The sequence below is a fragment of the Mus caroli genome, unplaced genomic scaffold (genome assembly GCF_978045245.1).
Source record: "Mus caroli unplaced genomic scaffold, Mus_caroli_1 scaffold_19, whole genome shotgun sequence".
NCBI classification, from domain to species: domain Eukaryota; kingdom Metazoa; phylum Chordata; class Mammalia; order Rodentia; family Muridae; genus Mus; species Mus caroli.
This window is the reverse complement of record NW_028227274.1, coordinates 56,153,572-56,176,405: the sequence shown is the minus strand read 5'-3', so window position 1 is coordinate 56,176,405 and position 22,834 is coordinate 56,153,572. Positions and strand designations below refer to the sequence as shown.

Here is a 22,834-nt window from a genome sequence, read left to right as displayed (position 1 = left end):
TTGCCGGTAAAGAATCCACGATTGCAGGTCTTTCTTAGCATGTCTTTCTTCCTAAGTGAGCTAACAATACGAGTGCAGCCTGGTGCAAAGATGGGTGTCCACTTGTTATACTTAACTATTTATGCACTGTTTGGATTGCTGCAATTTATATTTGGTATACAAAAGACATCTTCATCATGTCACTTTAGCTTTCTAAACTCCTGATCACTTGGCCTGAAAAGAAAATACTTCTGAGCTAAGTAGGTAGGGGATTAAGGTGGGGGGGATCCTTGGCAGGAAAACTTGTTCATCTCATCATTTCCATGTGGCATGTTGGGTTTAGCATAGCTAGAACCTTCAATTTTTCAAGGAAAGTTCGAAATACACATTTCTTGTGAAATGTCCCGTTTTTACAATACTGGCTACCAATCCCGATTCTTTAAAATGATCCAAGCCAAGACAGCATATCTGTGCATCCATTTGCAGTGCCCAGTGCATAATCCACTGTGGTCTCTTAATACATGTCTCATGATTGGAAACTTATAAAGTTGCTAAATGAAACTCAACTGCTCTTCTGTCCTTAGATGATTTACTCAGAAATAAGAGTTTCAGGTTTTTGCATATGGGGTCTAAGAGGATCTAAGATTGGAGCATGATCATAAAAGCCATCTTTCCCCCTCCGTTCTCATTCCAGATTACAGGACAGGCCCGTGTTTCACTCAAGTCAATAATCAGATGTGCCAGGGGCAGCTGACAGGCATCGTCTGCACAAAGACACTGTGTTGTGCCACCATCGGACGAGCCTGGGGCCATCCTTGTGAGATGTGTCCAGCCCAGCCTCAGCCCTGTCGACGGGGCTTCATCCCTAACATCCGCACTGGAGCATGTCAAGGTGAGTCAACTGTGTTTGCTACAAGTGTCACCACTTTGATGGGAATCAGAAAACGTGTAGGAACCATGAACCCAGTACCCATCGCAGCAGCAGATCCTGCTCAGAGGACTGATGAGGGATGGTTTGTATTTATAGTTTACATTTTAGTTTCCAATGAAAAGTTTCAACTCTTAGCATTAATGGAGAGGAAGAGGAGGAGGAGGAAGAGAAGGAGGAACTCTTAAAACTACTACTTAAAATGTGGAATGCACTGAGAGACGAGCTGCCCCTGTCTGCATCCAGATGGCTTAAGTGTGCACACACACAGTTCTTCAGGAGAGACTGATTTCTTCTCTCTTCTCATCCTCCATCATGTCTTTCTCTTCCAGATCATCTTCTGCAACTCCCCAACCTCATAAGTGGCTCTGGTACTTATATCAAAGGCAGATCTGAGACATGGGGCTCCTACAGCCACCGTGTCCAACTCAAGTGACCTAGAATTGTCCTCTTCTTATTAGTTAGTTCTGCTAGGTTTTAGTCCACAGAGCCCTTGCCATTCGTTGGCTACTTTTGTGATGTCATCTATACTAAATCCATCTTTTGAGCTTGGGGATACTCTTTCTAGTAAGTTGTTGAATGGGAGTTGAAATGTCTTTTGTATTATTAATAGAAATGGTATCTCGTGTAGTTAGAAGTAAATCGTGTGCAAGGTTAAGATTGTTTTCAGACAGAATTCACCAAGTAGTGTCAGAAGTAAACATGACACTAGCCCACTGAGTAGATGTCATGGTGTGGTAAGCAGACCATTGTCCCCCTATGTCAAAATTACAGCTGGGGATGTGCATGCAGCCCTAGCTCATTGAATAATCAACCATGGGTAGTCTACACAGTTTGGTAAATGATCCATGACAGAAGCATCAAAAGATTTTTGCTACTTTTGTAGTGCTATTAAAGGATACAGGGATAATACCCTGAGCTGAAAAATCAAAATTTCAAATATTCCCCAAACCAAGAACATTTTGAGTGCTGACACCATGCTATGAATGGAAAAATTCCACTGTGACCTCATGTAATAAGACTTTTTATCAAAATGCACGATAATCAGGGCTGTAGAAATGGCTCAGCAGTTAAGGATATTGTTGCTCTTGCAGAGGAACTAAGTTCGGTTCCATGAACCTACATTAGGAGGCTCCTATTGCTTGTAACCTGAGTTGCAGGCAACCCTAAGGTACCTGCACCCATTTGGAAGACACACAGAAGCATACACATACAAATAAAGAAAAACATAAGTCTTTTTAAAAATGCACAGATTCATTAAAATGCTGAATAAAAATCACCTTGAAGTTCTGTGTGCAAGTATGAGAAGCATAGTGAACTTTGTGATTAGAATTGTACTTCATCAGCATGACATCCCATGTGGATGCTGATCGCCCAAACCTTGAAAACAACTCTATCCGATCATCTAAGGCAGCTAAAAATTAAGCTGGTGTTAATCACAGATTAATCATAATAATTTTCAAAAGAGAGCTTCAGGGTCCTTGAGGCGATGACAGTACAAGTCCACAGATCAGAAAATGATTATGTAGCAAGAAAGAAGGCCATGTCAGTTGTGGACCTATTGTGGTATTTTAGTAAAAATTACAGATTAGACCTCAAGGATGAGGGCTGTGTTAAATGCTTATATAATAATAATAATAATAGTAAATATTATTATTACATGTATATATTTATAATTATATGATATATTTATAAATAAAACATAATATAATGTAACAATAATATTAATATCTATTATATTCATTACTATGGATAGTAAACTCATTTATTTTTCTTATGAATATTCATCAGTCTGGGGAATTAACCTACTTCTTCTTTAGGTAAATGTACAACGGATGATACATTCTAGATTGTGTTCATTCTTCTCTAGAGACATCCAAAATTAGTAGACATAGGACACTATAGACAGAGATAACTATTGAAAATAATCATAATCCATTACATAGATTTTATAATTCCTTTTCATTATTCTACATCACTTTCCAACTTCTAATACCCTTCTTTTCTTCACTGGCTGCGTTCCCTGCCTGTTGAATATAATCTTTATGGGGGCAGTGATCTTTGCATCCACTAGTGTGCTTTGGGCCTCTCAGACAGTGTCTACCTAGTGTGCGTGCACACACGGGAAGTGCAGCAAACACCCTTTAGGCTAGGAAATGACTACAGGAGTTAAATATTTCAAAACTTAACATTTGAGGGAAAGAAATCATTCAGTTTAATAAGTCAACCAGCCAAACCGTTGAATCTCTTCATCTGTGTGTGCACATTTTTTTCCTTCAATGTTCTTTCTGTCAGAGACCTTGTATTTCAGTGCACAACTGATAAGGAAATGTGCCATCTCTGCTCACTTTCTGTAGTCAAGAGTTAGTGATGTCTCCCAAGGCTTAGCTGCTTGCTTTTGCTTCTGGAGCAGAGACAAATGCTGGTACTTCATTTCTCTCAAACCCCTGATGGATTAGCTCAGCAATGGGAGCAAAATGGAATTTGCCGCATGATTCAAATGTCTGGAGAGGCAAGATGCAAAGGTTTGCTTCATTTCAAGGTCCTGGTGCTCAGGAAGTTCTCAGACACGTGTTCATCCTCAGTGTAGAATGCTCATAGGCTACATCTTCCTATGATTTCATTTTCTCCTTAAGTTCCTATGTTGCTTCCTGAATACTTATACCAAATTAGTTTGGGGAAAGTGAGACATTGAAAGAATAGCACACTGACATACCTCCCCCTCCCCTCTGCCCCCCACATACACACATAATGTAGTACTGTCACTTCGTATAGAATGATTGAAATTGTTATAAAGTTAGAAATAACGATCAGCTTCATAGAAGAGCGTTTGAAGAGCTTGTCTGAGGGTTTGAAGGCGTAGTTGGGAAGTAAGGGCTCCCCTGACTTGTTTTTGTAGTCAGTGCTGGTGTAGACTTCTAAATACATTGTTTCTATTTCTCTTCTTTAGAGTTCCTTCTTTCGATTTAACTGCCAGCCTCACGGGTCTAAGAGATACCATGTATCATTCTATGAGCGAGTAATTATTTTTGTATTTTGAAACAAGTTCTCACTTCTTTAGTCTCACTTAAAGATGTTATATTACATTCCTGACTTAATGAGCCTTTTAGGATCATAAATTCCAATTAATTCTGTTATTTGCTTTTCTACACCTATAGGGTGATGTTTCCTTTTCTTCTTTAATTTGTTAATATGATGAACTATACTAATTAATATTTTAATCTACTTTTAGGAAAACCTTTAACTACCCAGGATAAACATACCGTGGTCCTGGTGCATTAGTTTTGTTGTATATTACTAAGTTTGACTCATGAAAGATTTGTGTGTTTATTTCAGAGAGAGATTATCTAATTCTGTTCTTTTCATTCATATATTTCCTTTGGTCTGGCTTTGATATCAGGATTATGTTTTCTTAGTGACATCAACAGAACAGTGTCCATCTTTGTGCTGTAAGAATTGGAATGAAATTTCTGTCATTGTTCTGTTTAAATCTTTAATAAGCTTCAATGATGCATATACTGAGGCATGAGGTGTTCTTGTGTAAATATATCAAACTGAATGAAATTATTTTAACTTATGTACTTCAGTCTTTCCTCCCTTCCTCTCTCTTTCTTTCTTCCTCTTCCCTTCCCTCCCCTCCCCTCCCCTCCTCTTTTCTCTTCTCTTTTCTTTGTATTCAAGTGCTCTATCTGCACCATACTCTACGTGCAAGAACAGCCAATTCTCTTAACCACAGGGCCATCTCCCCAGCTCTGCACTGTATTCTTAATATCTGTTTATTTTTGAGTGAGCCTAGGCATTTGTAACTTTCAACAGACTTGCATATTTCATCTTAATTATTGAATTTCTATTGTTCACGTTTTACAACTTTTTTCATCTTTTATACTATTTGGTGATATGTTTATTTTTGGTACTTATGTTACGTAGTTTTTCTTATATCTGAGATTAATATTGATGAGATAATGAGTTTTACTCATATTTCCAGAAGGCCAGATTTCAGAGTAATTACCTGTTGTTTTTTGGTTGGTTGGTTGGTTGGTTTTGCTTGCTTGTTTTTGGTCTTGTGTTTTATTATATTCTCTGACTTCTATTCAGCTTCCATTTGTTGAGTGCTTTTAAAATTTGTGAATATGGAAACTTAGATGATTAGGCATAGAATTTACTCTCTGCAATATAAACACTTAGTGCTCTGTGTGTACTTCTAGGTACCAGTTAAGCTGTAGCTCACAAGCTTTAATGGGTATATGTTCATTATTTAATTAAATATGTGTTCAAGTTTTAATTTCTGGTTTGATCCATGCATCATTACAGAATATATTGTTAAATTCTAATATCTGAGCTTTGTTCTAGATCTTTTCCATATCTGCTTTTAGATTAACTTTTGTGCTTACCTAGCTTGCATGTGCATGCACACACACACACACACACACACACACACACACACACACACACACACACCTACCTGTGAATCTGGGGGCGAAACCCACAATCTTTTACATGCCAAGCGTTCTAACAACCAGAGCTGTGAATGCAATCTCTCCTTCATATATGTAATTCCATGTAATAAGCCTTTAGACTTAATCTAGCTGTATGTAATTCACTAGTGTGGGTGGTCTGTGTGCATTTGCAGAAAAAAGTCTCTTCAGCTGAAGTATGTGATGGGTACAGACAGGTGAGGTGCTTGAAAGAAAACCAAGTCCTGTGTGTCCTGTGGGATTTCCCGTCTATTTGCTTTATTAATCACGAAGAGACACATGTGGAAGTTTCCATTCCAATTGTGCGTTAATTGCCTTCATTTCTAATTCTGTATGATCAAGTTCCATTTGCTCTGGGTGTTTACTGTCTCATGGGACACATACAGAGTTAGCATTTTTGTTTCTTCTAGGTGAACTGAATCCTTGGTCATTAGAAAATGTCAGTTTTTAATCTTTGGTGTTGTTTGTTTGTTTATTTGTTTTCTCATGGCAAACCCTTACTTACTTTTGCCACAGCAGACTTCTTGTGACCAAAAATTGTTTGAATTACCTTTGGGTTCTTCCTTTTTAAGTTGTCCAAGTGACTTTCTTGTGAACTGCATAAAGTTGGGACTTGGTGTTTCAACATAAAACATTACAATCTCAGCCTTTTGAATTTGACTGTTACATTATTTAAATTCATGTAGCTGTGAACATTATCATGAGGAAATGTGCATTTCACCGTTTTCTCTTTGTCTTGCTCACTTTTCATATCTCCTTTTCCTGCTTCTACTGGGTTGACTATGTTCATATTGGCTTTTATTTCCGGTGGATTGTGATCTGGGTTTTTGTTCATTTTATAGTGTTACCCACACATATTTAACTGATCACAGTTAAATCATTTTCAAATATGAGCAATCCATTTTTATAGTGTGGTGACTTTATATCCCTATTCTTCTCTTTTAATTTGTAGTGTTCACTTTTTATTATATTACTTTTTGTTTCTTTATGCATTACAACCTACAAAATACGTTAGCCTTATTTACTATTTTTGTTTGCAGTCAACAATTATCTTTTAAGCTTACAAAAATAAAAGAAACAAACTTTGTATTCCTTAACACACTATTTCTAGTGCCTTTTATTTTGAGGAAAGGTTTACACATCCATCTAACTTTTCCCTGAAGAAATTCGTTTGGCTTTTCTTAGAGACTCACATTTTATCTGTTGGTAACTTTTATTATTACTTCATTAATGTCACTATGACAACATGAAAGATTCAACACTTGTTACTAAATGGGTGAAATTAATACATAGTATAAGATTAAGAAGGCCATGGCCATCTAAAACTGAGGCTATAAATGGGAGGTCACTAACCCCAGTACAATACTGTTTAAGGGATTTAAATCCATAACTTTCAAACAAGAAAATAAAAACCCTAATAAACTTAGTAATAAGTAACTGAAGTAACAAGAGCCAAAGTACTATATATTTACAACGGTTAGATCAAGGAAAGTTAAGAGATTAGGTAGTAGTAAGTAGCAAAAAGTGGGAAAGTTGTATCAAGAAAGAGGGAAGACGGAGCGTTCATGAGTTATGGAGGTGGGTTGGGATTGCTGCGGGCATTCGGAAGAACACAGGGTGCCCTTTATGCATAGCAGTTGTGTGTACGCCCTGTCCAAGACTTCTGCCCTGGGTCTGTGGTAGAGAGATTGAGTGGCTTTGACTCCCCAAGGCCCATAGTCAGTGAGATCCACAAGGAAGCCCACTGGGGACATTTTGGGGACATTCTCTTTATGGCTGACAAGATAGGGATGAACTCAGTGTCAGAACCAGGAGAGCACAGGGTAGGAGCACACAGCAGGAAGCATTCTGTAACAAAGCAAAGCAGCTGATTGTAACACATTCTGTAACACAACACAGCACAGCACAGCACAGCACAGCACAGCACAGCACAGCACAGCACAGCACAGCACAGCACAGCACAGCCCAGCCCAGCCCAGCCCAGCCCAGCACAGCACAGCACAGCACAGCACAGCACAGCACAGCACAGCACAGCACAGCACAGCACAGCACAGCACAGCAGGGTCTCCATCAGGCATCTTTCTCCGGAAGAGAACATCACGGTTAAGCTGAGAAGAAGCATGCAGGGAGGGCCCGCTTTCCTCGCCCTGTTGTTGTCTTGAGGTCAACATTTTCCCTTGTACATAAAAGAAACCAGGGGATGGAGTCTGGAAATCAGTTTTGATTATGTTTAAAATGTCCTCTCTTTGCAGATGTTGACGAATGCCAGGCGATTCCAGGACTGTGCCAGGGGGGAAACTGTATCAACACAGTGGGCTCTTTTGAGTGCAGATGCCCTGCTGGTCACAAGCAGAGTGAAACCACACAGAAATGTGAAGGTGAGAGTATGTGGGGTGCAAGCCTGGCGCAGGGGTGCTAGCCTGGTGCGGGGGCATAAACCTGGTGCTGATTTTGAATTTTAAAAAAAGATGCATCTGGAATGGTTAAAACTAATGACCATAATCAAGATTTCTTATCTTAATATGAAAATGAAGGTGTAACCCATAACATTTGGTGTTAGGACCATGTGTTATAGCCTTAAAGGATTTGACCTACACAAAGGCAGGCTGCATCTGATTGGTCTCAATAGCTACAAGGCAGGGAGAGTCGTTTAACCTCTGATAATTTCTTTCATAATGTAGATTTTCATTTCATCTGTGAACTTGTTTGAAGAAGAGTAAATTTTTGTTCTAACTTATCCATGAACAAAGTCTGTATCATTATGAAACTTAAGAAATTTCTAAATGAATGTAGCTTCAAAGATCATGTATATTTAGAATGCCACATATATGTGTGTGTATATGTGTATGCGTATGCGTATATGTATATGTATGCATGCCATGGTATGTCTGGGTAAGGTAGCTTCAGGTGTCTGCCCTCATCTCTCTTATTTGAGACAACTCTCTTGGAACTTCCTATCTCTGCCTTCCCTCTGCAAGGGGTTACAGAAATGCTACCACATTCGCCTTTAGACAGATTTTGAAGATGTGAACGTAGGCCCTCATGCTTCTACAACAGGCCTTTTATCCACTGAGCCACCAGCTAGCCCAAAGGTAGTTTCTAAAGACAGTGCCATATGGATTATTCTAGTTGGTTGTGGAAGAGCAGCCTCATTTACTCTAGTTAAGATTTTTCTTATTCTTTTATAAAAGGCAGTATTTTGTTAGTGTATGCTGATCAATTATAAAGCAGGATGCCTATCTATGTAGACAGGAAAATGGGAAAGTGAGAAATCTAGTATTTAACTGCACAAAGTCAATTGGAGTCTAAGTACCATTAGAAAGTAGGAACTAGTGTGTGGGCATCGTGGCTCACACTAACAAGGTTTCACCACAAGCAACCACAATCCCATGAGTTGTTGGATAACACCAGCCTCTATTTCCTGTGTTCTTCTACTTATGTACAGTCAGTCTGAACTCATCTTTACAGTCTGATGCATTTAATACCATTCCCAGATAATTTCATGTTCCTTACAACATGAAGGTGAGAAGGACGTAGTTGATTATTTTAAGGAACAAATAAGTTTTCTCTGACACTGTTTTTTTTTAATAATATCCAAGTGGTTTGTGCTACTTCAATACAATGTTAATTATCAACCTACTTGCAATGAAAAGGTTCAGAAAAATGCATGCACAGTGAAGGAAAGTGAGTTCTGAATTAGCACAGAAAGTGAATCAAGCATTCAGTGGTCTGCAGAAAAGGTGCTACTATTCCAAAGTCCTCCTAGGTTTTTGGAAGAGTTGATACTTTCGCCTCCCCCCCCCCCGCCCCCCCCACTGCTCTCTACTTTTAACTTCTGGAATAAACGGCAAGCTCGATCCAAGCATGAGGGAAGAAAAGCCAGCCTTTGACTGTAGGTGAGAAGGCACAGCCACTGACTGATTCTAGTGGTTGTGACATTTCCATTACACATCAAACAATGAGTTTCTTCTTAGTCGAAAATGGAAGAAGTCTTTTCTCCATCACATTTCATCAAAAGAGCATGCAGAGCCAAGGCAGACCTCGGGGAGAGACAGGGCCGCTCTTTATTTCTGCTCTCCTCCTTCTTTGGGAAGGGGAGCCATTGATATAACATAGGCACCACCCGGAGCCCTGAATCCAGTCATGTCTTGGCTTCCTTCCTGCCCAGGCAGCCAGCTCCATTTAAACATTGCCCAGAGAGAATTATATGATTTAGTATTTGTGATTTGTGGGAATGGAGGAATTGGAACAAGGGCTGATTAAGGCTCGAAATCTAAGGGCTCTGTGAAAGCTTCACTTGTTTATAAAGCCTATTTATTTAGATGTCTTAAACGTAGCTATTATCAATTTTCTTTGGGTAATACTGTTCCTGTATACAAAAGACCAAGCAGTACTTATATAAAATTATTTAATTTAATCTGTATCAAAGTATACCTTGAAATACCAGAGCTGTGGCTATGCCCGACGTCAGGGTTTGAAGCAAACTCATATCTAGTTTAATAATCTGATGGATGTTCTAAATAAGAATGAAACCATGGCAGTTTCTCTTGTCTACCAAAACGTAGGTATTTAACTTTCAGTGTTAAAAAATGTAAAGTGGAATATTAGCTGGTTTATTTTTTGAATCATGCCATTCCTGTTTGTACTGTATGTTGAAGTCCCATGCTTCTGTTCATGTAAAAGAAACCTCTTGCTTTTAAAGTTCTTCTGTCTGCACAAAACTAAGAGAACTGACTCACTGGGGAGATGTTATTCTTACTAGGAAAATGCAACTCAAGGCTGATGATTTGGGTAAGTGTGATGGGACTATTGCTTTCAAATGCTTGAGTAAGATTCCTAAGGACAGAAATTCTTCCTTCTCCACTACTGTCCTCCAGACCTGAGCCCCTGAGCCTTATTTCTAATATACTTGGCAGATTCCTTACCAATAAATGTTGGTGAGCAGGGTCCAAAGTTTATAAAATTGTGGTCGGTTTGACCTGAGTTCATGTCCAAAAACTAGGTAAACTGTGAAACCAGGATAAGGCTGTCTTTGGAAAGAGGAAATTCATCTAAGCAGATTATTTTCTTCATTGGCCCAGCTCTCATTTCTCTTTCAAAGTGCATAATTATTTGTTTGTTTGTTTGTTTGTTCGTGCAGAGACTAGATTTCATCATATAGCCCTGGCTACCTGCAATTCACTATGTAGCCCAGGCTAGCCTTAAACTTGTAGCAATCTTCCTGCCTCCTTTTTTAGAGTCTGGATTCATTGGACTGCACCACCAGGCCCACCTCCATTTAAAACATAATAATTTCATTTTTGTTGAAGGTGCCACTGTAAGTCCAAGAGGGACATTAAATGGGGTGTGCTGGGGCTGGCAGATGGCTCAGTGGTTAAGAGCACTGACCGCTCTTCCGAAGGTCCTGAGTTCAAATCCCAGCAACCCCATGGTGGCTCACAACCATCTGTCATGGGATCTGATGCTCTCTTCTGGTGTGTGTCTGAAGACAGCGATAGTGTACTTACAGATAATAAATAACTAAATCTTTGATTGTGGTGTGTTGCTTTCCTCTCCTGTGTCATTGTCCCTTTATGCTGACCTATTGTTCTGAGGTTAGGGAACCTTTGCTGTCTTTGAAGTTGAAAGATGTCGGTTCCCTTACCAGAACGTCATCCTTCACCACTGTAAAAGGCTTGATCTGCCAAGTTCTATTCGATTACGCATGAATAGCTTATGCTGTAACTCAAGCAGAGGGGAGAGCCCATCTCTTTAAGGTTTGAAACCCATGCCTTGGTGCCTTCAGGGAGGCTGTGTGTGTTATGTAGCTGGTCTGGTATGTTCTGCTGAAGGATCCCTTTCCCCTCTTGGGCTCAATATAGACTACTGCTCAAGTCCTAAATCTCAGCCCAAATCTGGAAGTAGTATACATCTGTATTGTTCACGTGTGTGTAAAGATCATCTCTCCCCTGTCTTTGGTTAGGGGCCCAGTTCCATAAAATTCCTCAAGATGGCAACTGCAACAGTGTCTTATCCTGAGCCAGCTTGCTTCTAAAAATCTAATGTCCTCATTCCATTGGAAATGGTTCTTCAGTGTGTGTGTGTGTGGGGGGGGGGGGAACAATTCCTTTACATCCAAAGAGGAGGTTGGTTCAGCCACTTAACCCACTCAGACATCCATTAATATAAATAAATATCCATGTGGCTTAAATGAAGATGAGGCACTGAGGACTAAGTACCTCTGTGCAACATGACGCTGCACAATTGGGCTGCCCAGCTTTTTCTTTCTGCAAACACATTTTGTCGGTTTGCCCGCCCTGCCCATAAATAGAGACAAGTGGGTACCAGATGTCCTTGCTTGCCTCCTCTCCCTCTCCATGCCTTCTTTAACATACCTAAGCCATGTATTCTGTTTTGGTTGTTGGGTAGGCAGGAAAGCTACATCGAAGTTTTTCCTTCAGTAGCTTTACATGTCAGATGCTTATTTTAAACTATTCTGAAGAGTCTTTGGCCCCAGTCTATTTATATGACATTTTGTCATTTGGGATCTGAAGATACCAAATGTATTTATTTATTCATGCTTGTGAAAACCCCCCAATACATGTTGGCATAGTGTCTTTGCTGCTATTACAATCCTGCTTTAATAAACCCAAGGAGATAAATTATTCATAATAGGATTACAAGTATTTGTTTTTACTCAGATCCCCAAAAGTAAATTAACTTTAAAATAAATAATGAATGCCCCGCCTTATATGAACTGTTCAGTCATGGAGGACGGTTGTTCACAATGGCGGACAACGAAAGCTTGGAGGTCAACAATGCAAAAATAATGAAAACCAACATCTTTTAAATCCTTCGGAAAGTTTAGAACTTTGAGGTTGAAACGGATATATTCTCTCTGTTGAAGAGGGAAGTGGGCAGCGCCATATCCAAACCAATTTCTCGGTCCCATAATAAATAATCCTTAATCCCTCTGTCATCTATTTCACTGTGTTTTAAGTGCCTCTGTTATTTTTCTCATGCCCGAGTCTGCCAGCAGACTATATCTAGCAATAATAATGCCTGATGTTCACCATGAACTTACTATAGCCTTTGGAGCTACTGAGAAAATAAGATAACCCAGTTTACAGAAGTTGTTGTACTAAATTAGCACAAAGGAGCAGGAAAGTGGCTAAAACTAATCTACTTCACAGCTGGAAAAAAAAAAAAAAAAACCTCTGTAGGAGGGTCCTAGGGACTCTCCAGTAACACGAGAAAAGCTGGACATTACTGAGATCCAGCTGGTCCTCGGTCAGGGCTGTCAATCAGACAGCTGGGTGCCATCGAGGCACAGCCCAGTAGAGGATTTTACTCAGCCAAGCCATTCAGCCCTTTCTAGGTTTATGTATTGTGGCAGGACTCTGGAATAGCTATGGGTCAGAACTGATGTCGTTTCACAGTCCAGTCACTGGATATGGAACTTCATGAATGAAAAAGGCACCATCTCTCTGCCCTGACGTTGACAAAGACAGAAAACATGAAACTTGATTCTTCACTCTTCACTTCAGCCTTCATGTTCACAAAAAGTTTTCCCGTGTCATCGATGATGGTAGACATTTGTAACCTGGAGCTCTCTGGCTCCTGGTGAGTCACCATCCCAGATCTTTAGTCAGACTGGGCATCTGAAGCATGTCACACAGCCAGTGTCCGTGTGCTTCTTAGGAAACTGGTTCATAAGACCTACTTCTTTGAGGTGTTTACTTCCTTCTGAAGTGTGTTCTGCCGCCTCCCTGAACCACACATTTGGAGACTCAGATAGTAGGTTCTCTGTCGCATTAAAGATTCATTAAAATGGGATTTATTCTGTGCCACTGCACTGAATTAATCCAGTCACCAGGACTGTAGACTTTAGGAGATCTCGGAAAGCAAGAGTCCAGGGTAAGCAGGTAGAACTGAAATAATTCCCTTGTTCATGGAAGGAGGCAATAGCAGTACTCTAGAGCAGTAGTTCTAAGGTAGGGATGTGTGCAACTGTTCCTATGGAAGAATAAGATGAAAACTTAAGTAGAGAATTAATGGATGTGGTGACAACGGCTTCCATCCCAACACGAGGAGGCAGAGTGAAGTTAGCTCTTCTGAACACAGAAGTATGACAGAAATCTAAAATATTTACTACAGCATTTGTGGTAGCCACTTTCTGGTCTGTGAAACAAATTCCAAAGATTTTTTTTTTCTAATCAGGAAGTGTCTCTGAAAGATTCTCCCCAAAGGCAGAGAGCCCTCAAGCCCTCAAGGACAGTTGTTTATGTTTTCTTGTTTTTATACATCTTTGACTTCTTTGTTACCACATAAGGTGACGTATGTTCTGATGAGATGTAAAGAGTAAGTAGAAGAGGGAGGAAGGAAATGGGGTACAGGAGAGATCTGGTGGAGTCACACATCACTAAAGCACACTGACCAACAGGTGACTGTTGCCCTGATTTCTTTCTTCTTGATTTTCAGGGGCCAAGGATGCAAGTAGCCTGGCCCAAAGACATTCAACAAAGCAAGTCCAGTAAAACAAAGCATGTATAATAAGGAAGGTCACTGGGTACACAATGAATAGTGTTGAGAAACGTGCATATCAAATTTGAAAAGGATTGGACTAGACCATCACACCTTATACCAGTGGTTCTCAACCTTCCTAATGCTGCAACCCTTTAATACAGCTCCTCATGTTGTGGTGACCCTTGACCATAAGATTATTTTCACTGCTACTTCATAACTATAAATTTACTACTATTGTGAATTATAACATTAATGTCTGTGTTTACAGATGGTCTTAGGCAACCCCTGTGAAAGGGACTTTGAATCCCCCAAAAGGGTCACACCTCATAGCTTGAGAATCACTGCCTTATGCCAAGAGTGACCTTTAATATTTGTATCAATGAAGACACATAATATCCAAAGTCATCGTGAAAGTGTTCTTGTGTAGTACTCAGCCAAAGAAGAAATACTCCCTGCCGGGCGTGGTGGCCACACCTTTAATCCCAGCACTCGGGAGGCAGAGGCAGGCGGATTTCTGAGTTCGAGGCCAGCCTGGTCTACAGAGTGAGTTCCAGAGCAGCCAGGACTATACAGAGAAACCCTGTCTCAAAACAACAAAAACAAAACAACAACAACAAAAAAGAAGACAAACTCCAGTGTTTTGTCAACCCTGAATCTATAGAGGAATAGATTAGTAAATTCAACTCTATAAAAAAATATAGTCCATGCCAATAAAAGATGGAAAAAAAGAAACATGAAAGAAAGAAAAAAAAACACACAGATGAAGACAAATATTTCAAAAAATATATAAAAAAATTCTATGAAACAATAAGAACATTTCTAATAAAAAATCAAATATCAAAATATATATAGAAATTCTATGAACCAGAGGACATATCTAATAAAGAAAATATCCAGGGATCCATCCCATAATCAGCCTCCAAATGCTGACACCATTGTATACACTAGCAAGATTTTGCTGAAAGGACCCTGATATAGCTGTCTCTTATGAGACTACGCTGGGGCCTAGCAAACACATAAGTGGATGCTCACAGTCAGCTATTAGATGGATCACAGGGCCCCCAAAGGAGGAGCTAGAGAAAGTACATATAAAATTTGCAAGACCAAGGGGCCTCCCTTCCCAATGATGGCAGACTAGGCCATCTTCTGCTACATATGCAGCTAGAGACACTAGCTTTGGGGGTACTGGTTAGTTCATATTGTTGTTCTACCTATAGGGTTGCAGACTCCTTCAGCTCCTTGGGTACTTTCTCTAGCACCTCCACACAATCCACTTTTATATGTACACAAATAGTGTTTATATCATACAGTAAATATACAGCTGCTTTTTGGAGTGTTGAAGATTGAAAACACGGCCTTGGTCATGCTGAGCATGTGTTCTGATTTGCCTGTGTATCCCCCCAGCTGTGTACCCTACTTTAAAAATTGACCTGTTACAAGATTTTTTAAAATAGAACACAGCTAAGAAAATACAATTAAGAAATGTTCTTTATAGGAATTGTGCATAGTATGCATGTTAGTGAATGAGTGTAGAGACTCCAGTCAGTCCCCTCTTCTTTCTAGAAAGTAAGAAAAGCACAGAGGTAGAGTACCACTCCTGACATCATACTGCCTCAGAGGAATGTAGAACTAAGTTCATTTTCACTTGAGACCATTTATATAGAAGATAAAAATAAATTACTCTTAGATGTATCATTAGAGCGCTGAGGTCAGCCCAGCTTCCTTACATTTCTCACACCGTTTTGCCAAAATGCTCTTTAAAATATCAATGTTTTACATCCCACATGCTAATGAGAACAGGAGTGCACAGTGCTGAATTCCTGAAACGTTGCCAAGTGCAAATGGCTATAGAACATTTAACTTTGGAATTTCCTGACTTTCGTGTTGGTGAAATTTAAGTTTTTATCCAACCTTAAAGGGAGACTTTCCATTCATCATCTCTGTGTTGGGATTTTCAGGAACTTGTGAAAATGGGAGATTGAAACAAACAAAAAAAATGACCAAGAGTCTGCTGGAATATGGTTGTGGAGCTGAGTGCTTGCTAAGCGGGAGTTTGATCCCCAAAACTGGGAGTAGAAATAAAAACCAAGAAAGATGTCAGAAGATTTAATAGGACTCCCTGCTCTTAGAGGCACTGTCTTACAGATGAGTAGTTTTCGATCTGTTGAATCTTCAGCATTTTACAGTAATAAATAATAATTGGTTCAATTTATCCTGAAGTCCATGTTCTAAATGTAGTATTGTTTCCGATGTGTCTTAAGTTTGGATTAACAAAGGGTAACAAAATATTCTCTTCCCCCCCCCAAAAAAAATGATTGTGCAGTTAACCATTGTTGGTAAATGGCTGTGTTTTCCAGGTGACCCATTTTGGAATGTAGATCAAAAACTAAAGCTCATGTTGTTTGACTATGTTATCAGTAGCCTTTATTTTGAAGTGGAAATAGTTTCCAGAATGTTGTCACAATGGTATAAAATATCATGGTGGCATTGTCCCTTGCTGCCAATACTTCATGCCTAGGTTACTCCAAATTAGTGTCTAGGAAGATGCAGCAATGACTTCAGGCCAGTGGGGAACCATTTATGTTATTGCTCAATAGTAGCCTTTTAAAGAGAAAATTATTGTGAACATAAAACTGTGAAAAATTCTACTAGCATCCATGTAAGCTAATTTACAAAGACCATTTCAAATGTACTTTCCTAGACTGACAGCAATAGAACAGGGGGATCAAGAAACTAGATAGATAGATGATAGATAGATAGATAGATAGATAGATAGATAGATAGATAGATAGATAGATAGATAGGGATTCTTTGCTGATACATAGACACAGATTTATAGAGACTGGTTAATCTATTAGTAGATAGATGATAGAGATACAGATATGTAGATCCATAAATAGATAGTGATAGGTAGATAGTTGATAGATGATAGATACATTGGATGGATAGATAGATAGATAGATAGATAGATAGATAGATAGATAGATAGATACTGCATCATAGCCTTGCAGTGACATAGGACACTGATGTGAAGCTATAGACTACGGCCCTTTCCACACAGCCCCTGGTGTTCGCCACCATCCTGGAAGAATGTCATTCCCTTCCATTTTTTCCATGGCTGCTATCACTCTCCTGATTTTCACATAGACTTTTGGAATTGTTGATAGTCATTCTCTACTTTCTCCCTTCTCTGCTTACCTTCCAGGCTCCTTTGTTCCTCACATACTCATGCCAGACACAGGTACACAGTTCCTTAGATAAATCACTCTGGCCGAGTCTTGTGCGTGTGCTTTCCCTCCACCTCAGTTACTGTTGGCCTGCTTATCTTGGTGCTCCCCTCTCAGGGTCCCCTGGGGAATCTCTGTTGGCCCATTCTCTCTGAGTTCTCCTTCTGCCAGGCACTATTCAAGTTGTCATACTGTCACACCATCTTGTCCTCAGGTCTAGTACTGTTCTTTGGGTCACCAGTGCTAGCTTCCAGAGTCCTTGGTTTGGGCTCAGCTCATCCCTTTGATATGCTATTTCTGGTCAAGGGAAATGTTTATCTTGTATTCTGAAACCAGCCATATCGTTTCTCTTTGGTCGTCAGATATTTTTCTGTTAAGTGTTGTGTGCTTGGAATCAAGGCAAGGAAGCAGAGTGGAAATCAAGATCTGCATGTGTAACTATTAGCTCAGGTGATGTCTAAGCACACTGGGGTTTTCTGACATCTGCCCTCTATGTCCCTCCATCAAGAAAATGGGAAGTATCCGGGGTGAACTTTTTAAAGCCTCACATTTTCACCACATCCTCATTTTCTGTCACTATTGTGTTTGGTTAGATGTCTTCCAAATTTTCCAAATAAAGTTTTTCTCACTCCTCATGTAACCCCATTCTCTATGCAGCTTTGAACTCCTGCCTCCACTAGCCATTAATTCAAGCTGCTGATATCACACAACTCAAGCCATCCAAAAGGCTACAATACTCTCCTGGCTGTCTCTCAGTCACCTCTCACCACCCTGTGTCCTGTAGACTTCCTTCTGTAGAGAGATTGTTCTCAAGCTGCCCCCGGCTCATGGTTGTCTTTCCTTTTGTGACATTGTGTTAGTTCTCTCCAGGACCTGGTAGCATTTTCATTAGTGCATGTGACTCAACCATCATAGGAGCTGAACATTCAACAGTCGTCAAAAGTGAAGTCAGAGATGCTGTCTCGTGCTCAAACTCTTGTCTCCTGTCAGTAATGCTTTAAAACACAGACTCTGGCAGAAGCAGAGCAAAAGCTTCAATTTTCAATTAAGGAAGCTGGAAAGATGAAGAAGGTTCCTGTAGCAGCAGGGGACTTGAAATGGTTATGGCTGAGCTGTTGAGCTCTCTTTACAGCCTTTGGTGTAGGACTTAGGCAGAACCTCTTTTTTTCTTCTTGCTTCTACTGTGATCTCCTCTCTGTGTTATAACTTCCACCCTAATGATTGTATCTATCCTGATGGCCTCATCCTCCTAGACTCTTGACTGACTTTCCAAAGTTTAACTGTTTCCCTGTAACTAGAGTCAATGAAGAGACCATTGGTTTCCCCCTCAAAGCCGTTCTGTCTTGCTTTACTGGTTTGTTAATTCTAGCTCAGTAATGAAACTGGCTGTGCCTTCCTCTTGCCCTTCCTTCTCACGTTCACGGTATTCTTGACATGAGCAATTGCTTTCTCCCTGAGTCTTGATCTCATTGGCTGAAGCTTGGCGACCTTTACTGCCCCATCTGCATTATTAACTCTGTCCTGCCTTACTTATTAGCACCTGTAGTCTTCTTCATCAGCACTGAACCTTGGGTGAGCCTCCACCTCACTTTCCAAGATCCAGTTGCCCCATCTTTGCTCTGAAACAGGGACAGCAAAGTGTTCTAGGTCTTTCTCTTTACCTTTTCCCTTTATCTTCTAAATAAATGACCTCAACTCACAGGAAAGCTCATTCCTCACTCAATGGGTTTCCTTCATCATTTGGATCTCACTATTTCTTACCTGGAAAACATTTCACTTCCTCTTCCTCTATAGGCAAAGGCTATGCAATAGTCTTTAAGGTCCTTTATCAGATACTGTGACTTCCAGGTATTCATTCTGAGTGTCAAAACTGAGCTGAATAGGAAATTCTGCTATAACATGGTGTTGTATTTCAGGGTGAGCAGGCATCTTACGCTTCATTTTATATCCATCTTCTTAGCAAATTGAAAATTCCTGGTAGTTACAGACCATGCATAATTGGTTCTTGGTATGTGACAAATCAAAGGCTTTGAATCAGCAGTAACTTCCTGAATTTGTAAATGAACAGCATGCATCTAATCGATACTTCATTGTTTAAAGAATTAGAAGGATTTTTAAAAGTATTATTTTAATTATTTTTTTATTCCAATCATATTGCTTGAAATATTTTGCCTTTTAAGGAAAATCAGTGTCAAGAAGCTAAAGAGTCTGTGTTTGTTTAAACTCCCATCTCCTCCAACCTTTTCTACAAAACATTGATGATGTATTGATAACTAAAGCTAATATCTATGAATTAGAGCTGAAGGTTCAACAATGATCATTTAGAAAAGGTTTACCTGCTTTTCCTTCCTTTCTGTATGTGTTTACTGTATGGGGGGAAAACTCACAAGATTCTAGAGATTGTATTTTTCAAATGACTCATAAATACATTTTATATAAGAGAAAATAATCTTCTGCTAGCTGGCTGGCTGATCTTGAGAAATTAATGTTTTCATTTTTTATTATTATAGTAACAATGTAATGAGTAACATTTCATCCTAAATAGATAAATTTAGAAAGCTTGATTTTATATAGAATGGCATGAAAAAAAATATCAAAGACTTCACAAAGATCAAGTAAGAATCCTGGTAGAATTTCTCTTAGCAGGGCAGGAATTCAATTGGCAAAAATGTTGATTTGGGGGAAATTTCATTTGTTTAAAATCTGGACATAAGAAAATGAGGTCCTCTGTAAAAATGACTATGGTTCATTGTCAGTAGCAGAGCTTCGTCCACAGATGAGCAGCTATTTATCAGTATCAGTTAAAATCTGTCCTAAGAATTGGCTCAGCATCTTTAAATGAATCCACGTAGAATGTCAGAGTAGATTAAAGATTACTATCTTCACAAAAGATGCAGGGAAAACATGAAAAACAATGGAAGCTGAACTTCCTAGTGTCACTTCCTAGTGTTACTTCCTAGTGCCACTTCCTAGTGCCACTTCCTGTTCAGAAAATGTACACATTATCAATTTCTTGAAATGGCTTTCGCCACCCTGATCACGTGCGTCTGTGTAAAACTACAGCTCATATCTTCCTAAATAATAAAAGAATGTTTCTCCAACATCAGGAATACAACAGAGTCTGCTGCCACCATGTCTGTTCAGTTGTAGTGGAGACTGTAGCCAGGGCAATTAGGTAAGAAAAGGAGTAAAAAGAGTGACCTAGAATAGCAGAAGAAAACTGCAACAGTCTCTCCTTGACTTCAAGATATGAATCTCAGCTGTCCCAGTGGATGCCTGAAACTGTAGTTAGTATTTGTCTATTTCTGTTTCTCTGATTGTCTAGATAGCTATCTCTTTACATATACTTATATAGTGCTTTCCATTCATATATATGTGAATACATGTATTCATGCATACATATCTGTAGTAAAGTTTAACTTACACATGAGACATGTTAACTAGGTGTGGTACTCACATTAGCACAATATTAAGATCCTTATGGGATTCTTGAAAACAGGAAACATCAAGGGGGCAAGGCAGGAGAATGTATATGGTGCAGGTGTGCTCAGTAATGGAGTGTTTGAATCCTAAGTAAGACACAGGGTTTTATCCCTCCACTCAAAATGAACACAATGGTCTCTTTTCCATTTAGTATTCTAGATGGAGCATGACTAACTGAAATCAGAGAACATTGAGTCATGGATAAGAGGGGTGTTGTGAACAGGCTATATCAGATATATAGGTACATGTGCATATGCCTTTCCACAGTGTCAGAACATATTGAATAACAATGTATTTACGAAGTACAGAGGTTTCAACGGCAACAATCTGCCTAATTATCCACTGTCCTCACTAATCTGGTTGAGATGAACAGGTTCCTTTATTCCAGTTTTAGTTACTGATTTTAACTCTTATATTAGAGCTCATATACCCCCACACACACACACAATCTGTGTGTGTGTGTGTGTGTGTGTGTGTGTGTGTGTGTGTGTGTGTTTATCTATTTGTCTCTCTGTGTGTATGTTTTTATATGGGATACAAAATGGATAAAAGGATAGAAAGACTACAGAAGGGTTTTCAGAGATTTCAGAAGTAGGCTGATAAAAATGCAGAGTCTAGATTGACATGATAACAAACCTAAACCAGCTACAGGTAAAAAGGCAAGGCCTGTTTACTAACCGCAATGAACAGACGTTTGGGCAGCAGGACCAGAGGAGTACACAGAAGGATGAGCAGAAGGCATCTGAGTAAGTTGCATCAACAATAAGGATTAGCTGAGGAATAGAAGGAGTACTCTGCATGTTGACCCTTGAGGAACACACATGACGACAGGTCAGTGGTTGAAGGGGTCATTGACATCGCCTTATTGGTGGATGTCTACCTCTTCATGGGGTCCATGTGAGACAGTTTAATGAATTCCTCTCATGAGTCTACTATACCAGATAAATTCTTGACCCTGGAATTCTTGATATGGTTTTAGTATGTTCATGTGTCCCTGAAGTCTCCATGTATCATGATATGTTAATAAGATGGCAGAAATAAGTCATATATCAGTTCTGCACTGTGTGGGTGATGCTGGATAAGTGGTGGTGTGCGTGAACATACTCAGGCTCACAGTGATTTCCCATCCTCAGGTTGTAGTCAGAAGCTGCTTGTGAGATGGAGTGTTTTAGGATACGGAAAAAACTGAAATCCACCATTTACATCATGAAGAGTTTAGTGCAGGACACAGTCTGATCTCCACAAGGCGAGTAGTGTGTCTGTATTGTGGATGGTATGCTGAGCAGCTAAGATACCACCCAAATGCAATGAGATCTCCGCTAACAAGCCTGCAGGATACTCTAAAATGATCTTAGAGCTGGTAAACTGGTTCATCATTGCCGTAGCTCAATATCAATATACAAAGTGTGTTTTGTAGACATTGACAGTGAGCATTCTGAAATTGAAATTAAGAGAATCCCATTAATAATAAGATCAAAAGGAATGAAATGCTTTGAAATAAATTTAAAAGTAATCAAAAATTAGCACACTGAAAACTATAAATATTGTTGAAGTAAATTAAAGTCTAAATAAATGGAAATGCATGCTACTTTTATAAATCGGAAGGCTTAATATTTGCCAAAGTGTAAGGAGAAGACAAAGAGCACACTGGGAATGAAACTACAAAGCCCATGCCAGTGACACAGCTCCTCCAAGAAGACCACGCCTCCTAATCCTTCCCAAGCAGTAGGCTACTCTCATTCATAGCATCACAAAAATGTCATTTTTTTTTTGAATAGGCAAAGGAATTAAATACAGTTTCTACAAAGAAGATACACAAAAGACCTAGAAGCACAAAATGAAAATATCAACAGGATATTAGGGCACAGCAAACCACACTGCAGTTTGATAGCACTCCACCCCTATTTTAAAAATAACCCCCCAAATACCTTCAACAAACAAACAAGAGCGAATAATAAGTGTGGCTAAAGCAATGAGAAATTGAGGTGCTCATACACTGTTGGTGGGACTGTAAAGTATCACTGCCACTTTGAAGAGAGTTGGTCTTCACAACTCCTTAGACTTCAGGTTGGTGGCAGGTTTGTGTCCACTGGCACCCAAAGGTGAGCCACCCAGATATTTATCCACAGTAGGTGATAAGCTGCATGCTGTATTTGGTGACCCCACGGAAGAAAACACACCACAGCATGGAGCAGCTTTGCAAATGTCAAGCTGCGTGGAAGCATCCTGTCATGAGA

General features: G+C 39.6%; 1 protein-coding gene across 1 annotated transcript in view; it reads left to right on the top strand.

Annotated features, from left to right (window-relative positions):
- The window catches only part of Fbn2 (fibrillin 2), a 198,052-nt gene that overhangs the window by 51,612 nt on the left and 123,606 nt on the right, over positions 1-22,834 (top strand). Inside the window, exons 6-7 of the mRNA XM_021150431.2 lie at positions 674-871; positions 7,635-7,760. Of these exons, the coding sequence (XP_021006090.1) occupies positions 674-871; positions 7,635-7,760 (324 nt within the window). The remainder of the gene's footprint in view (positions 1-673; positions 872-7,634; positions 7,761-22,834) is intronic.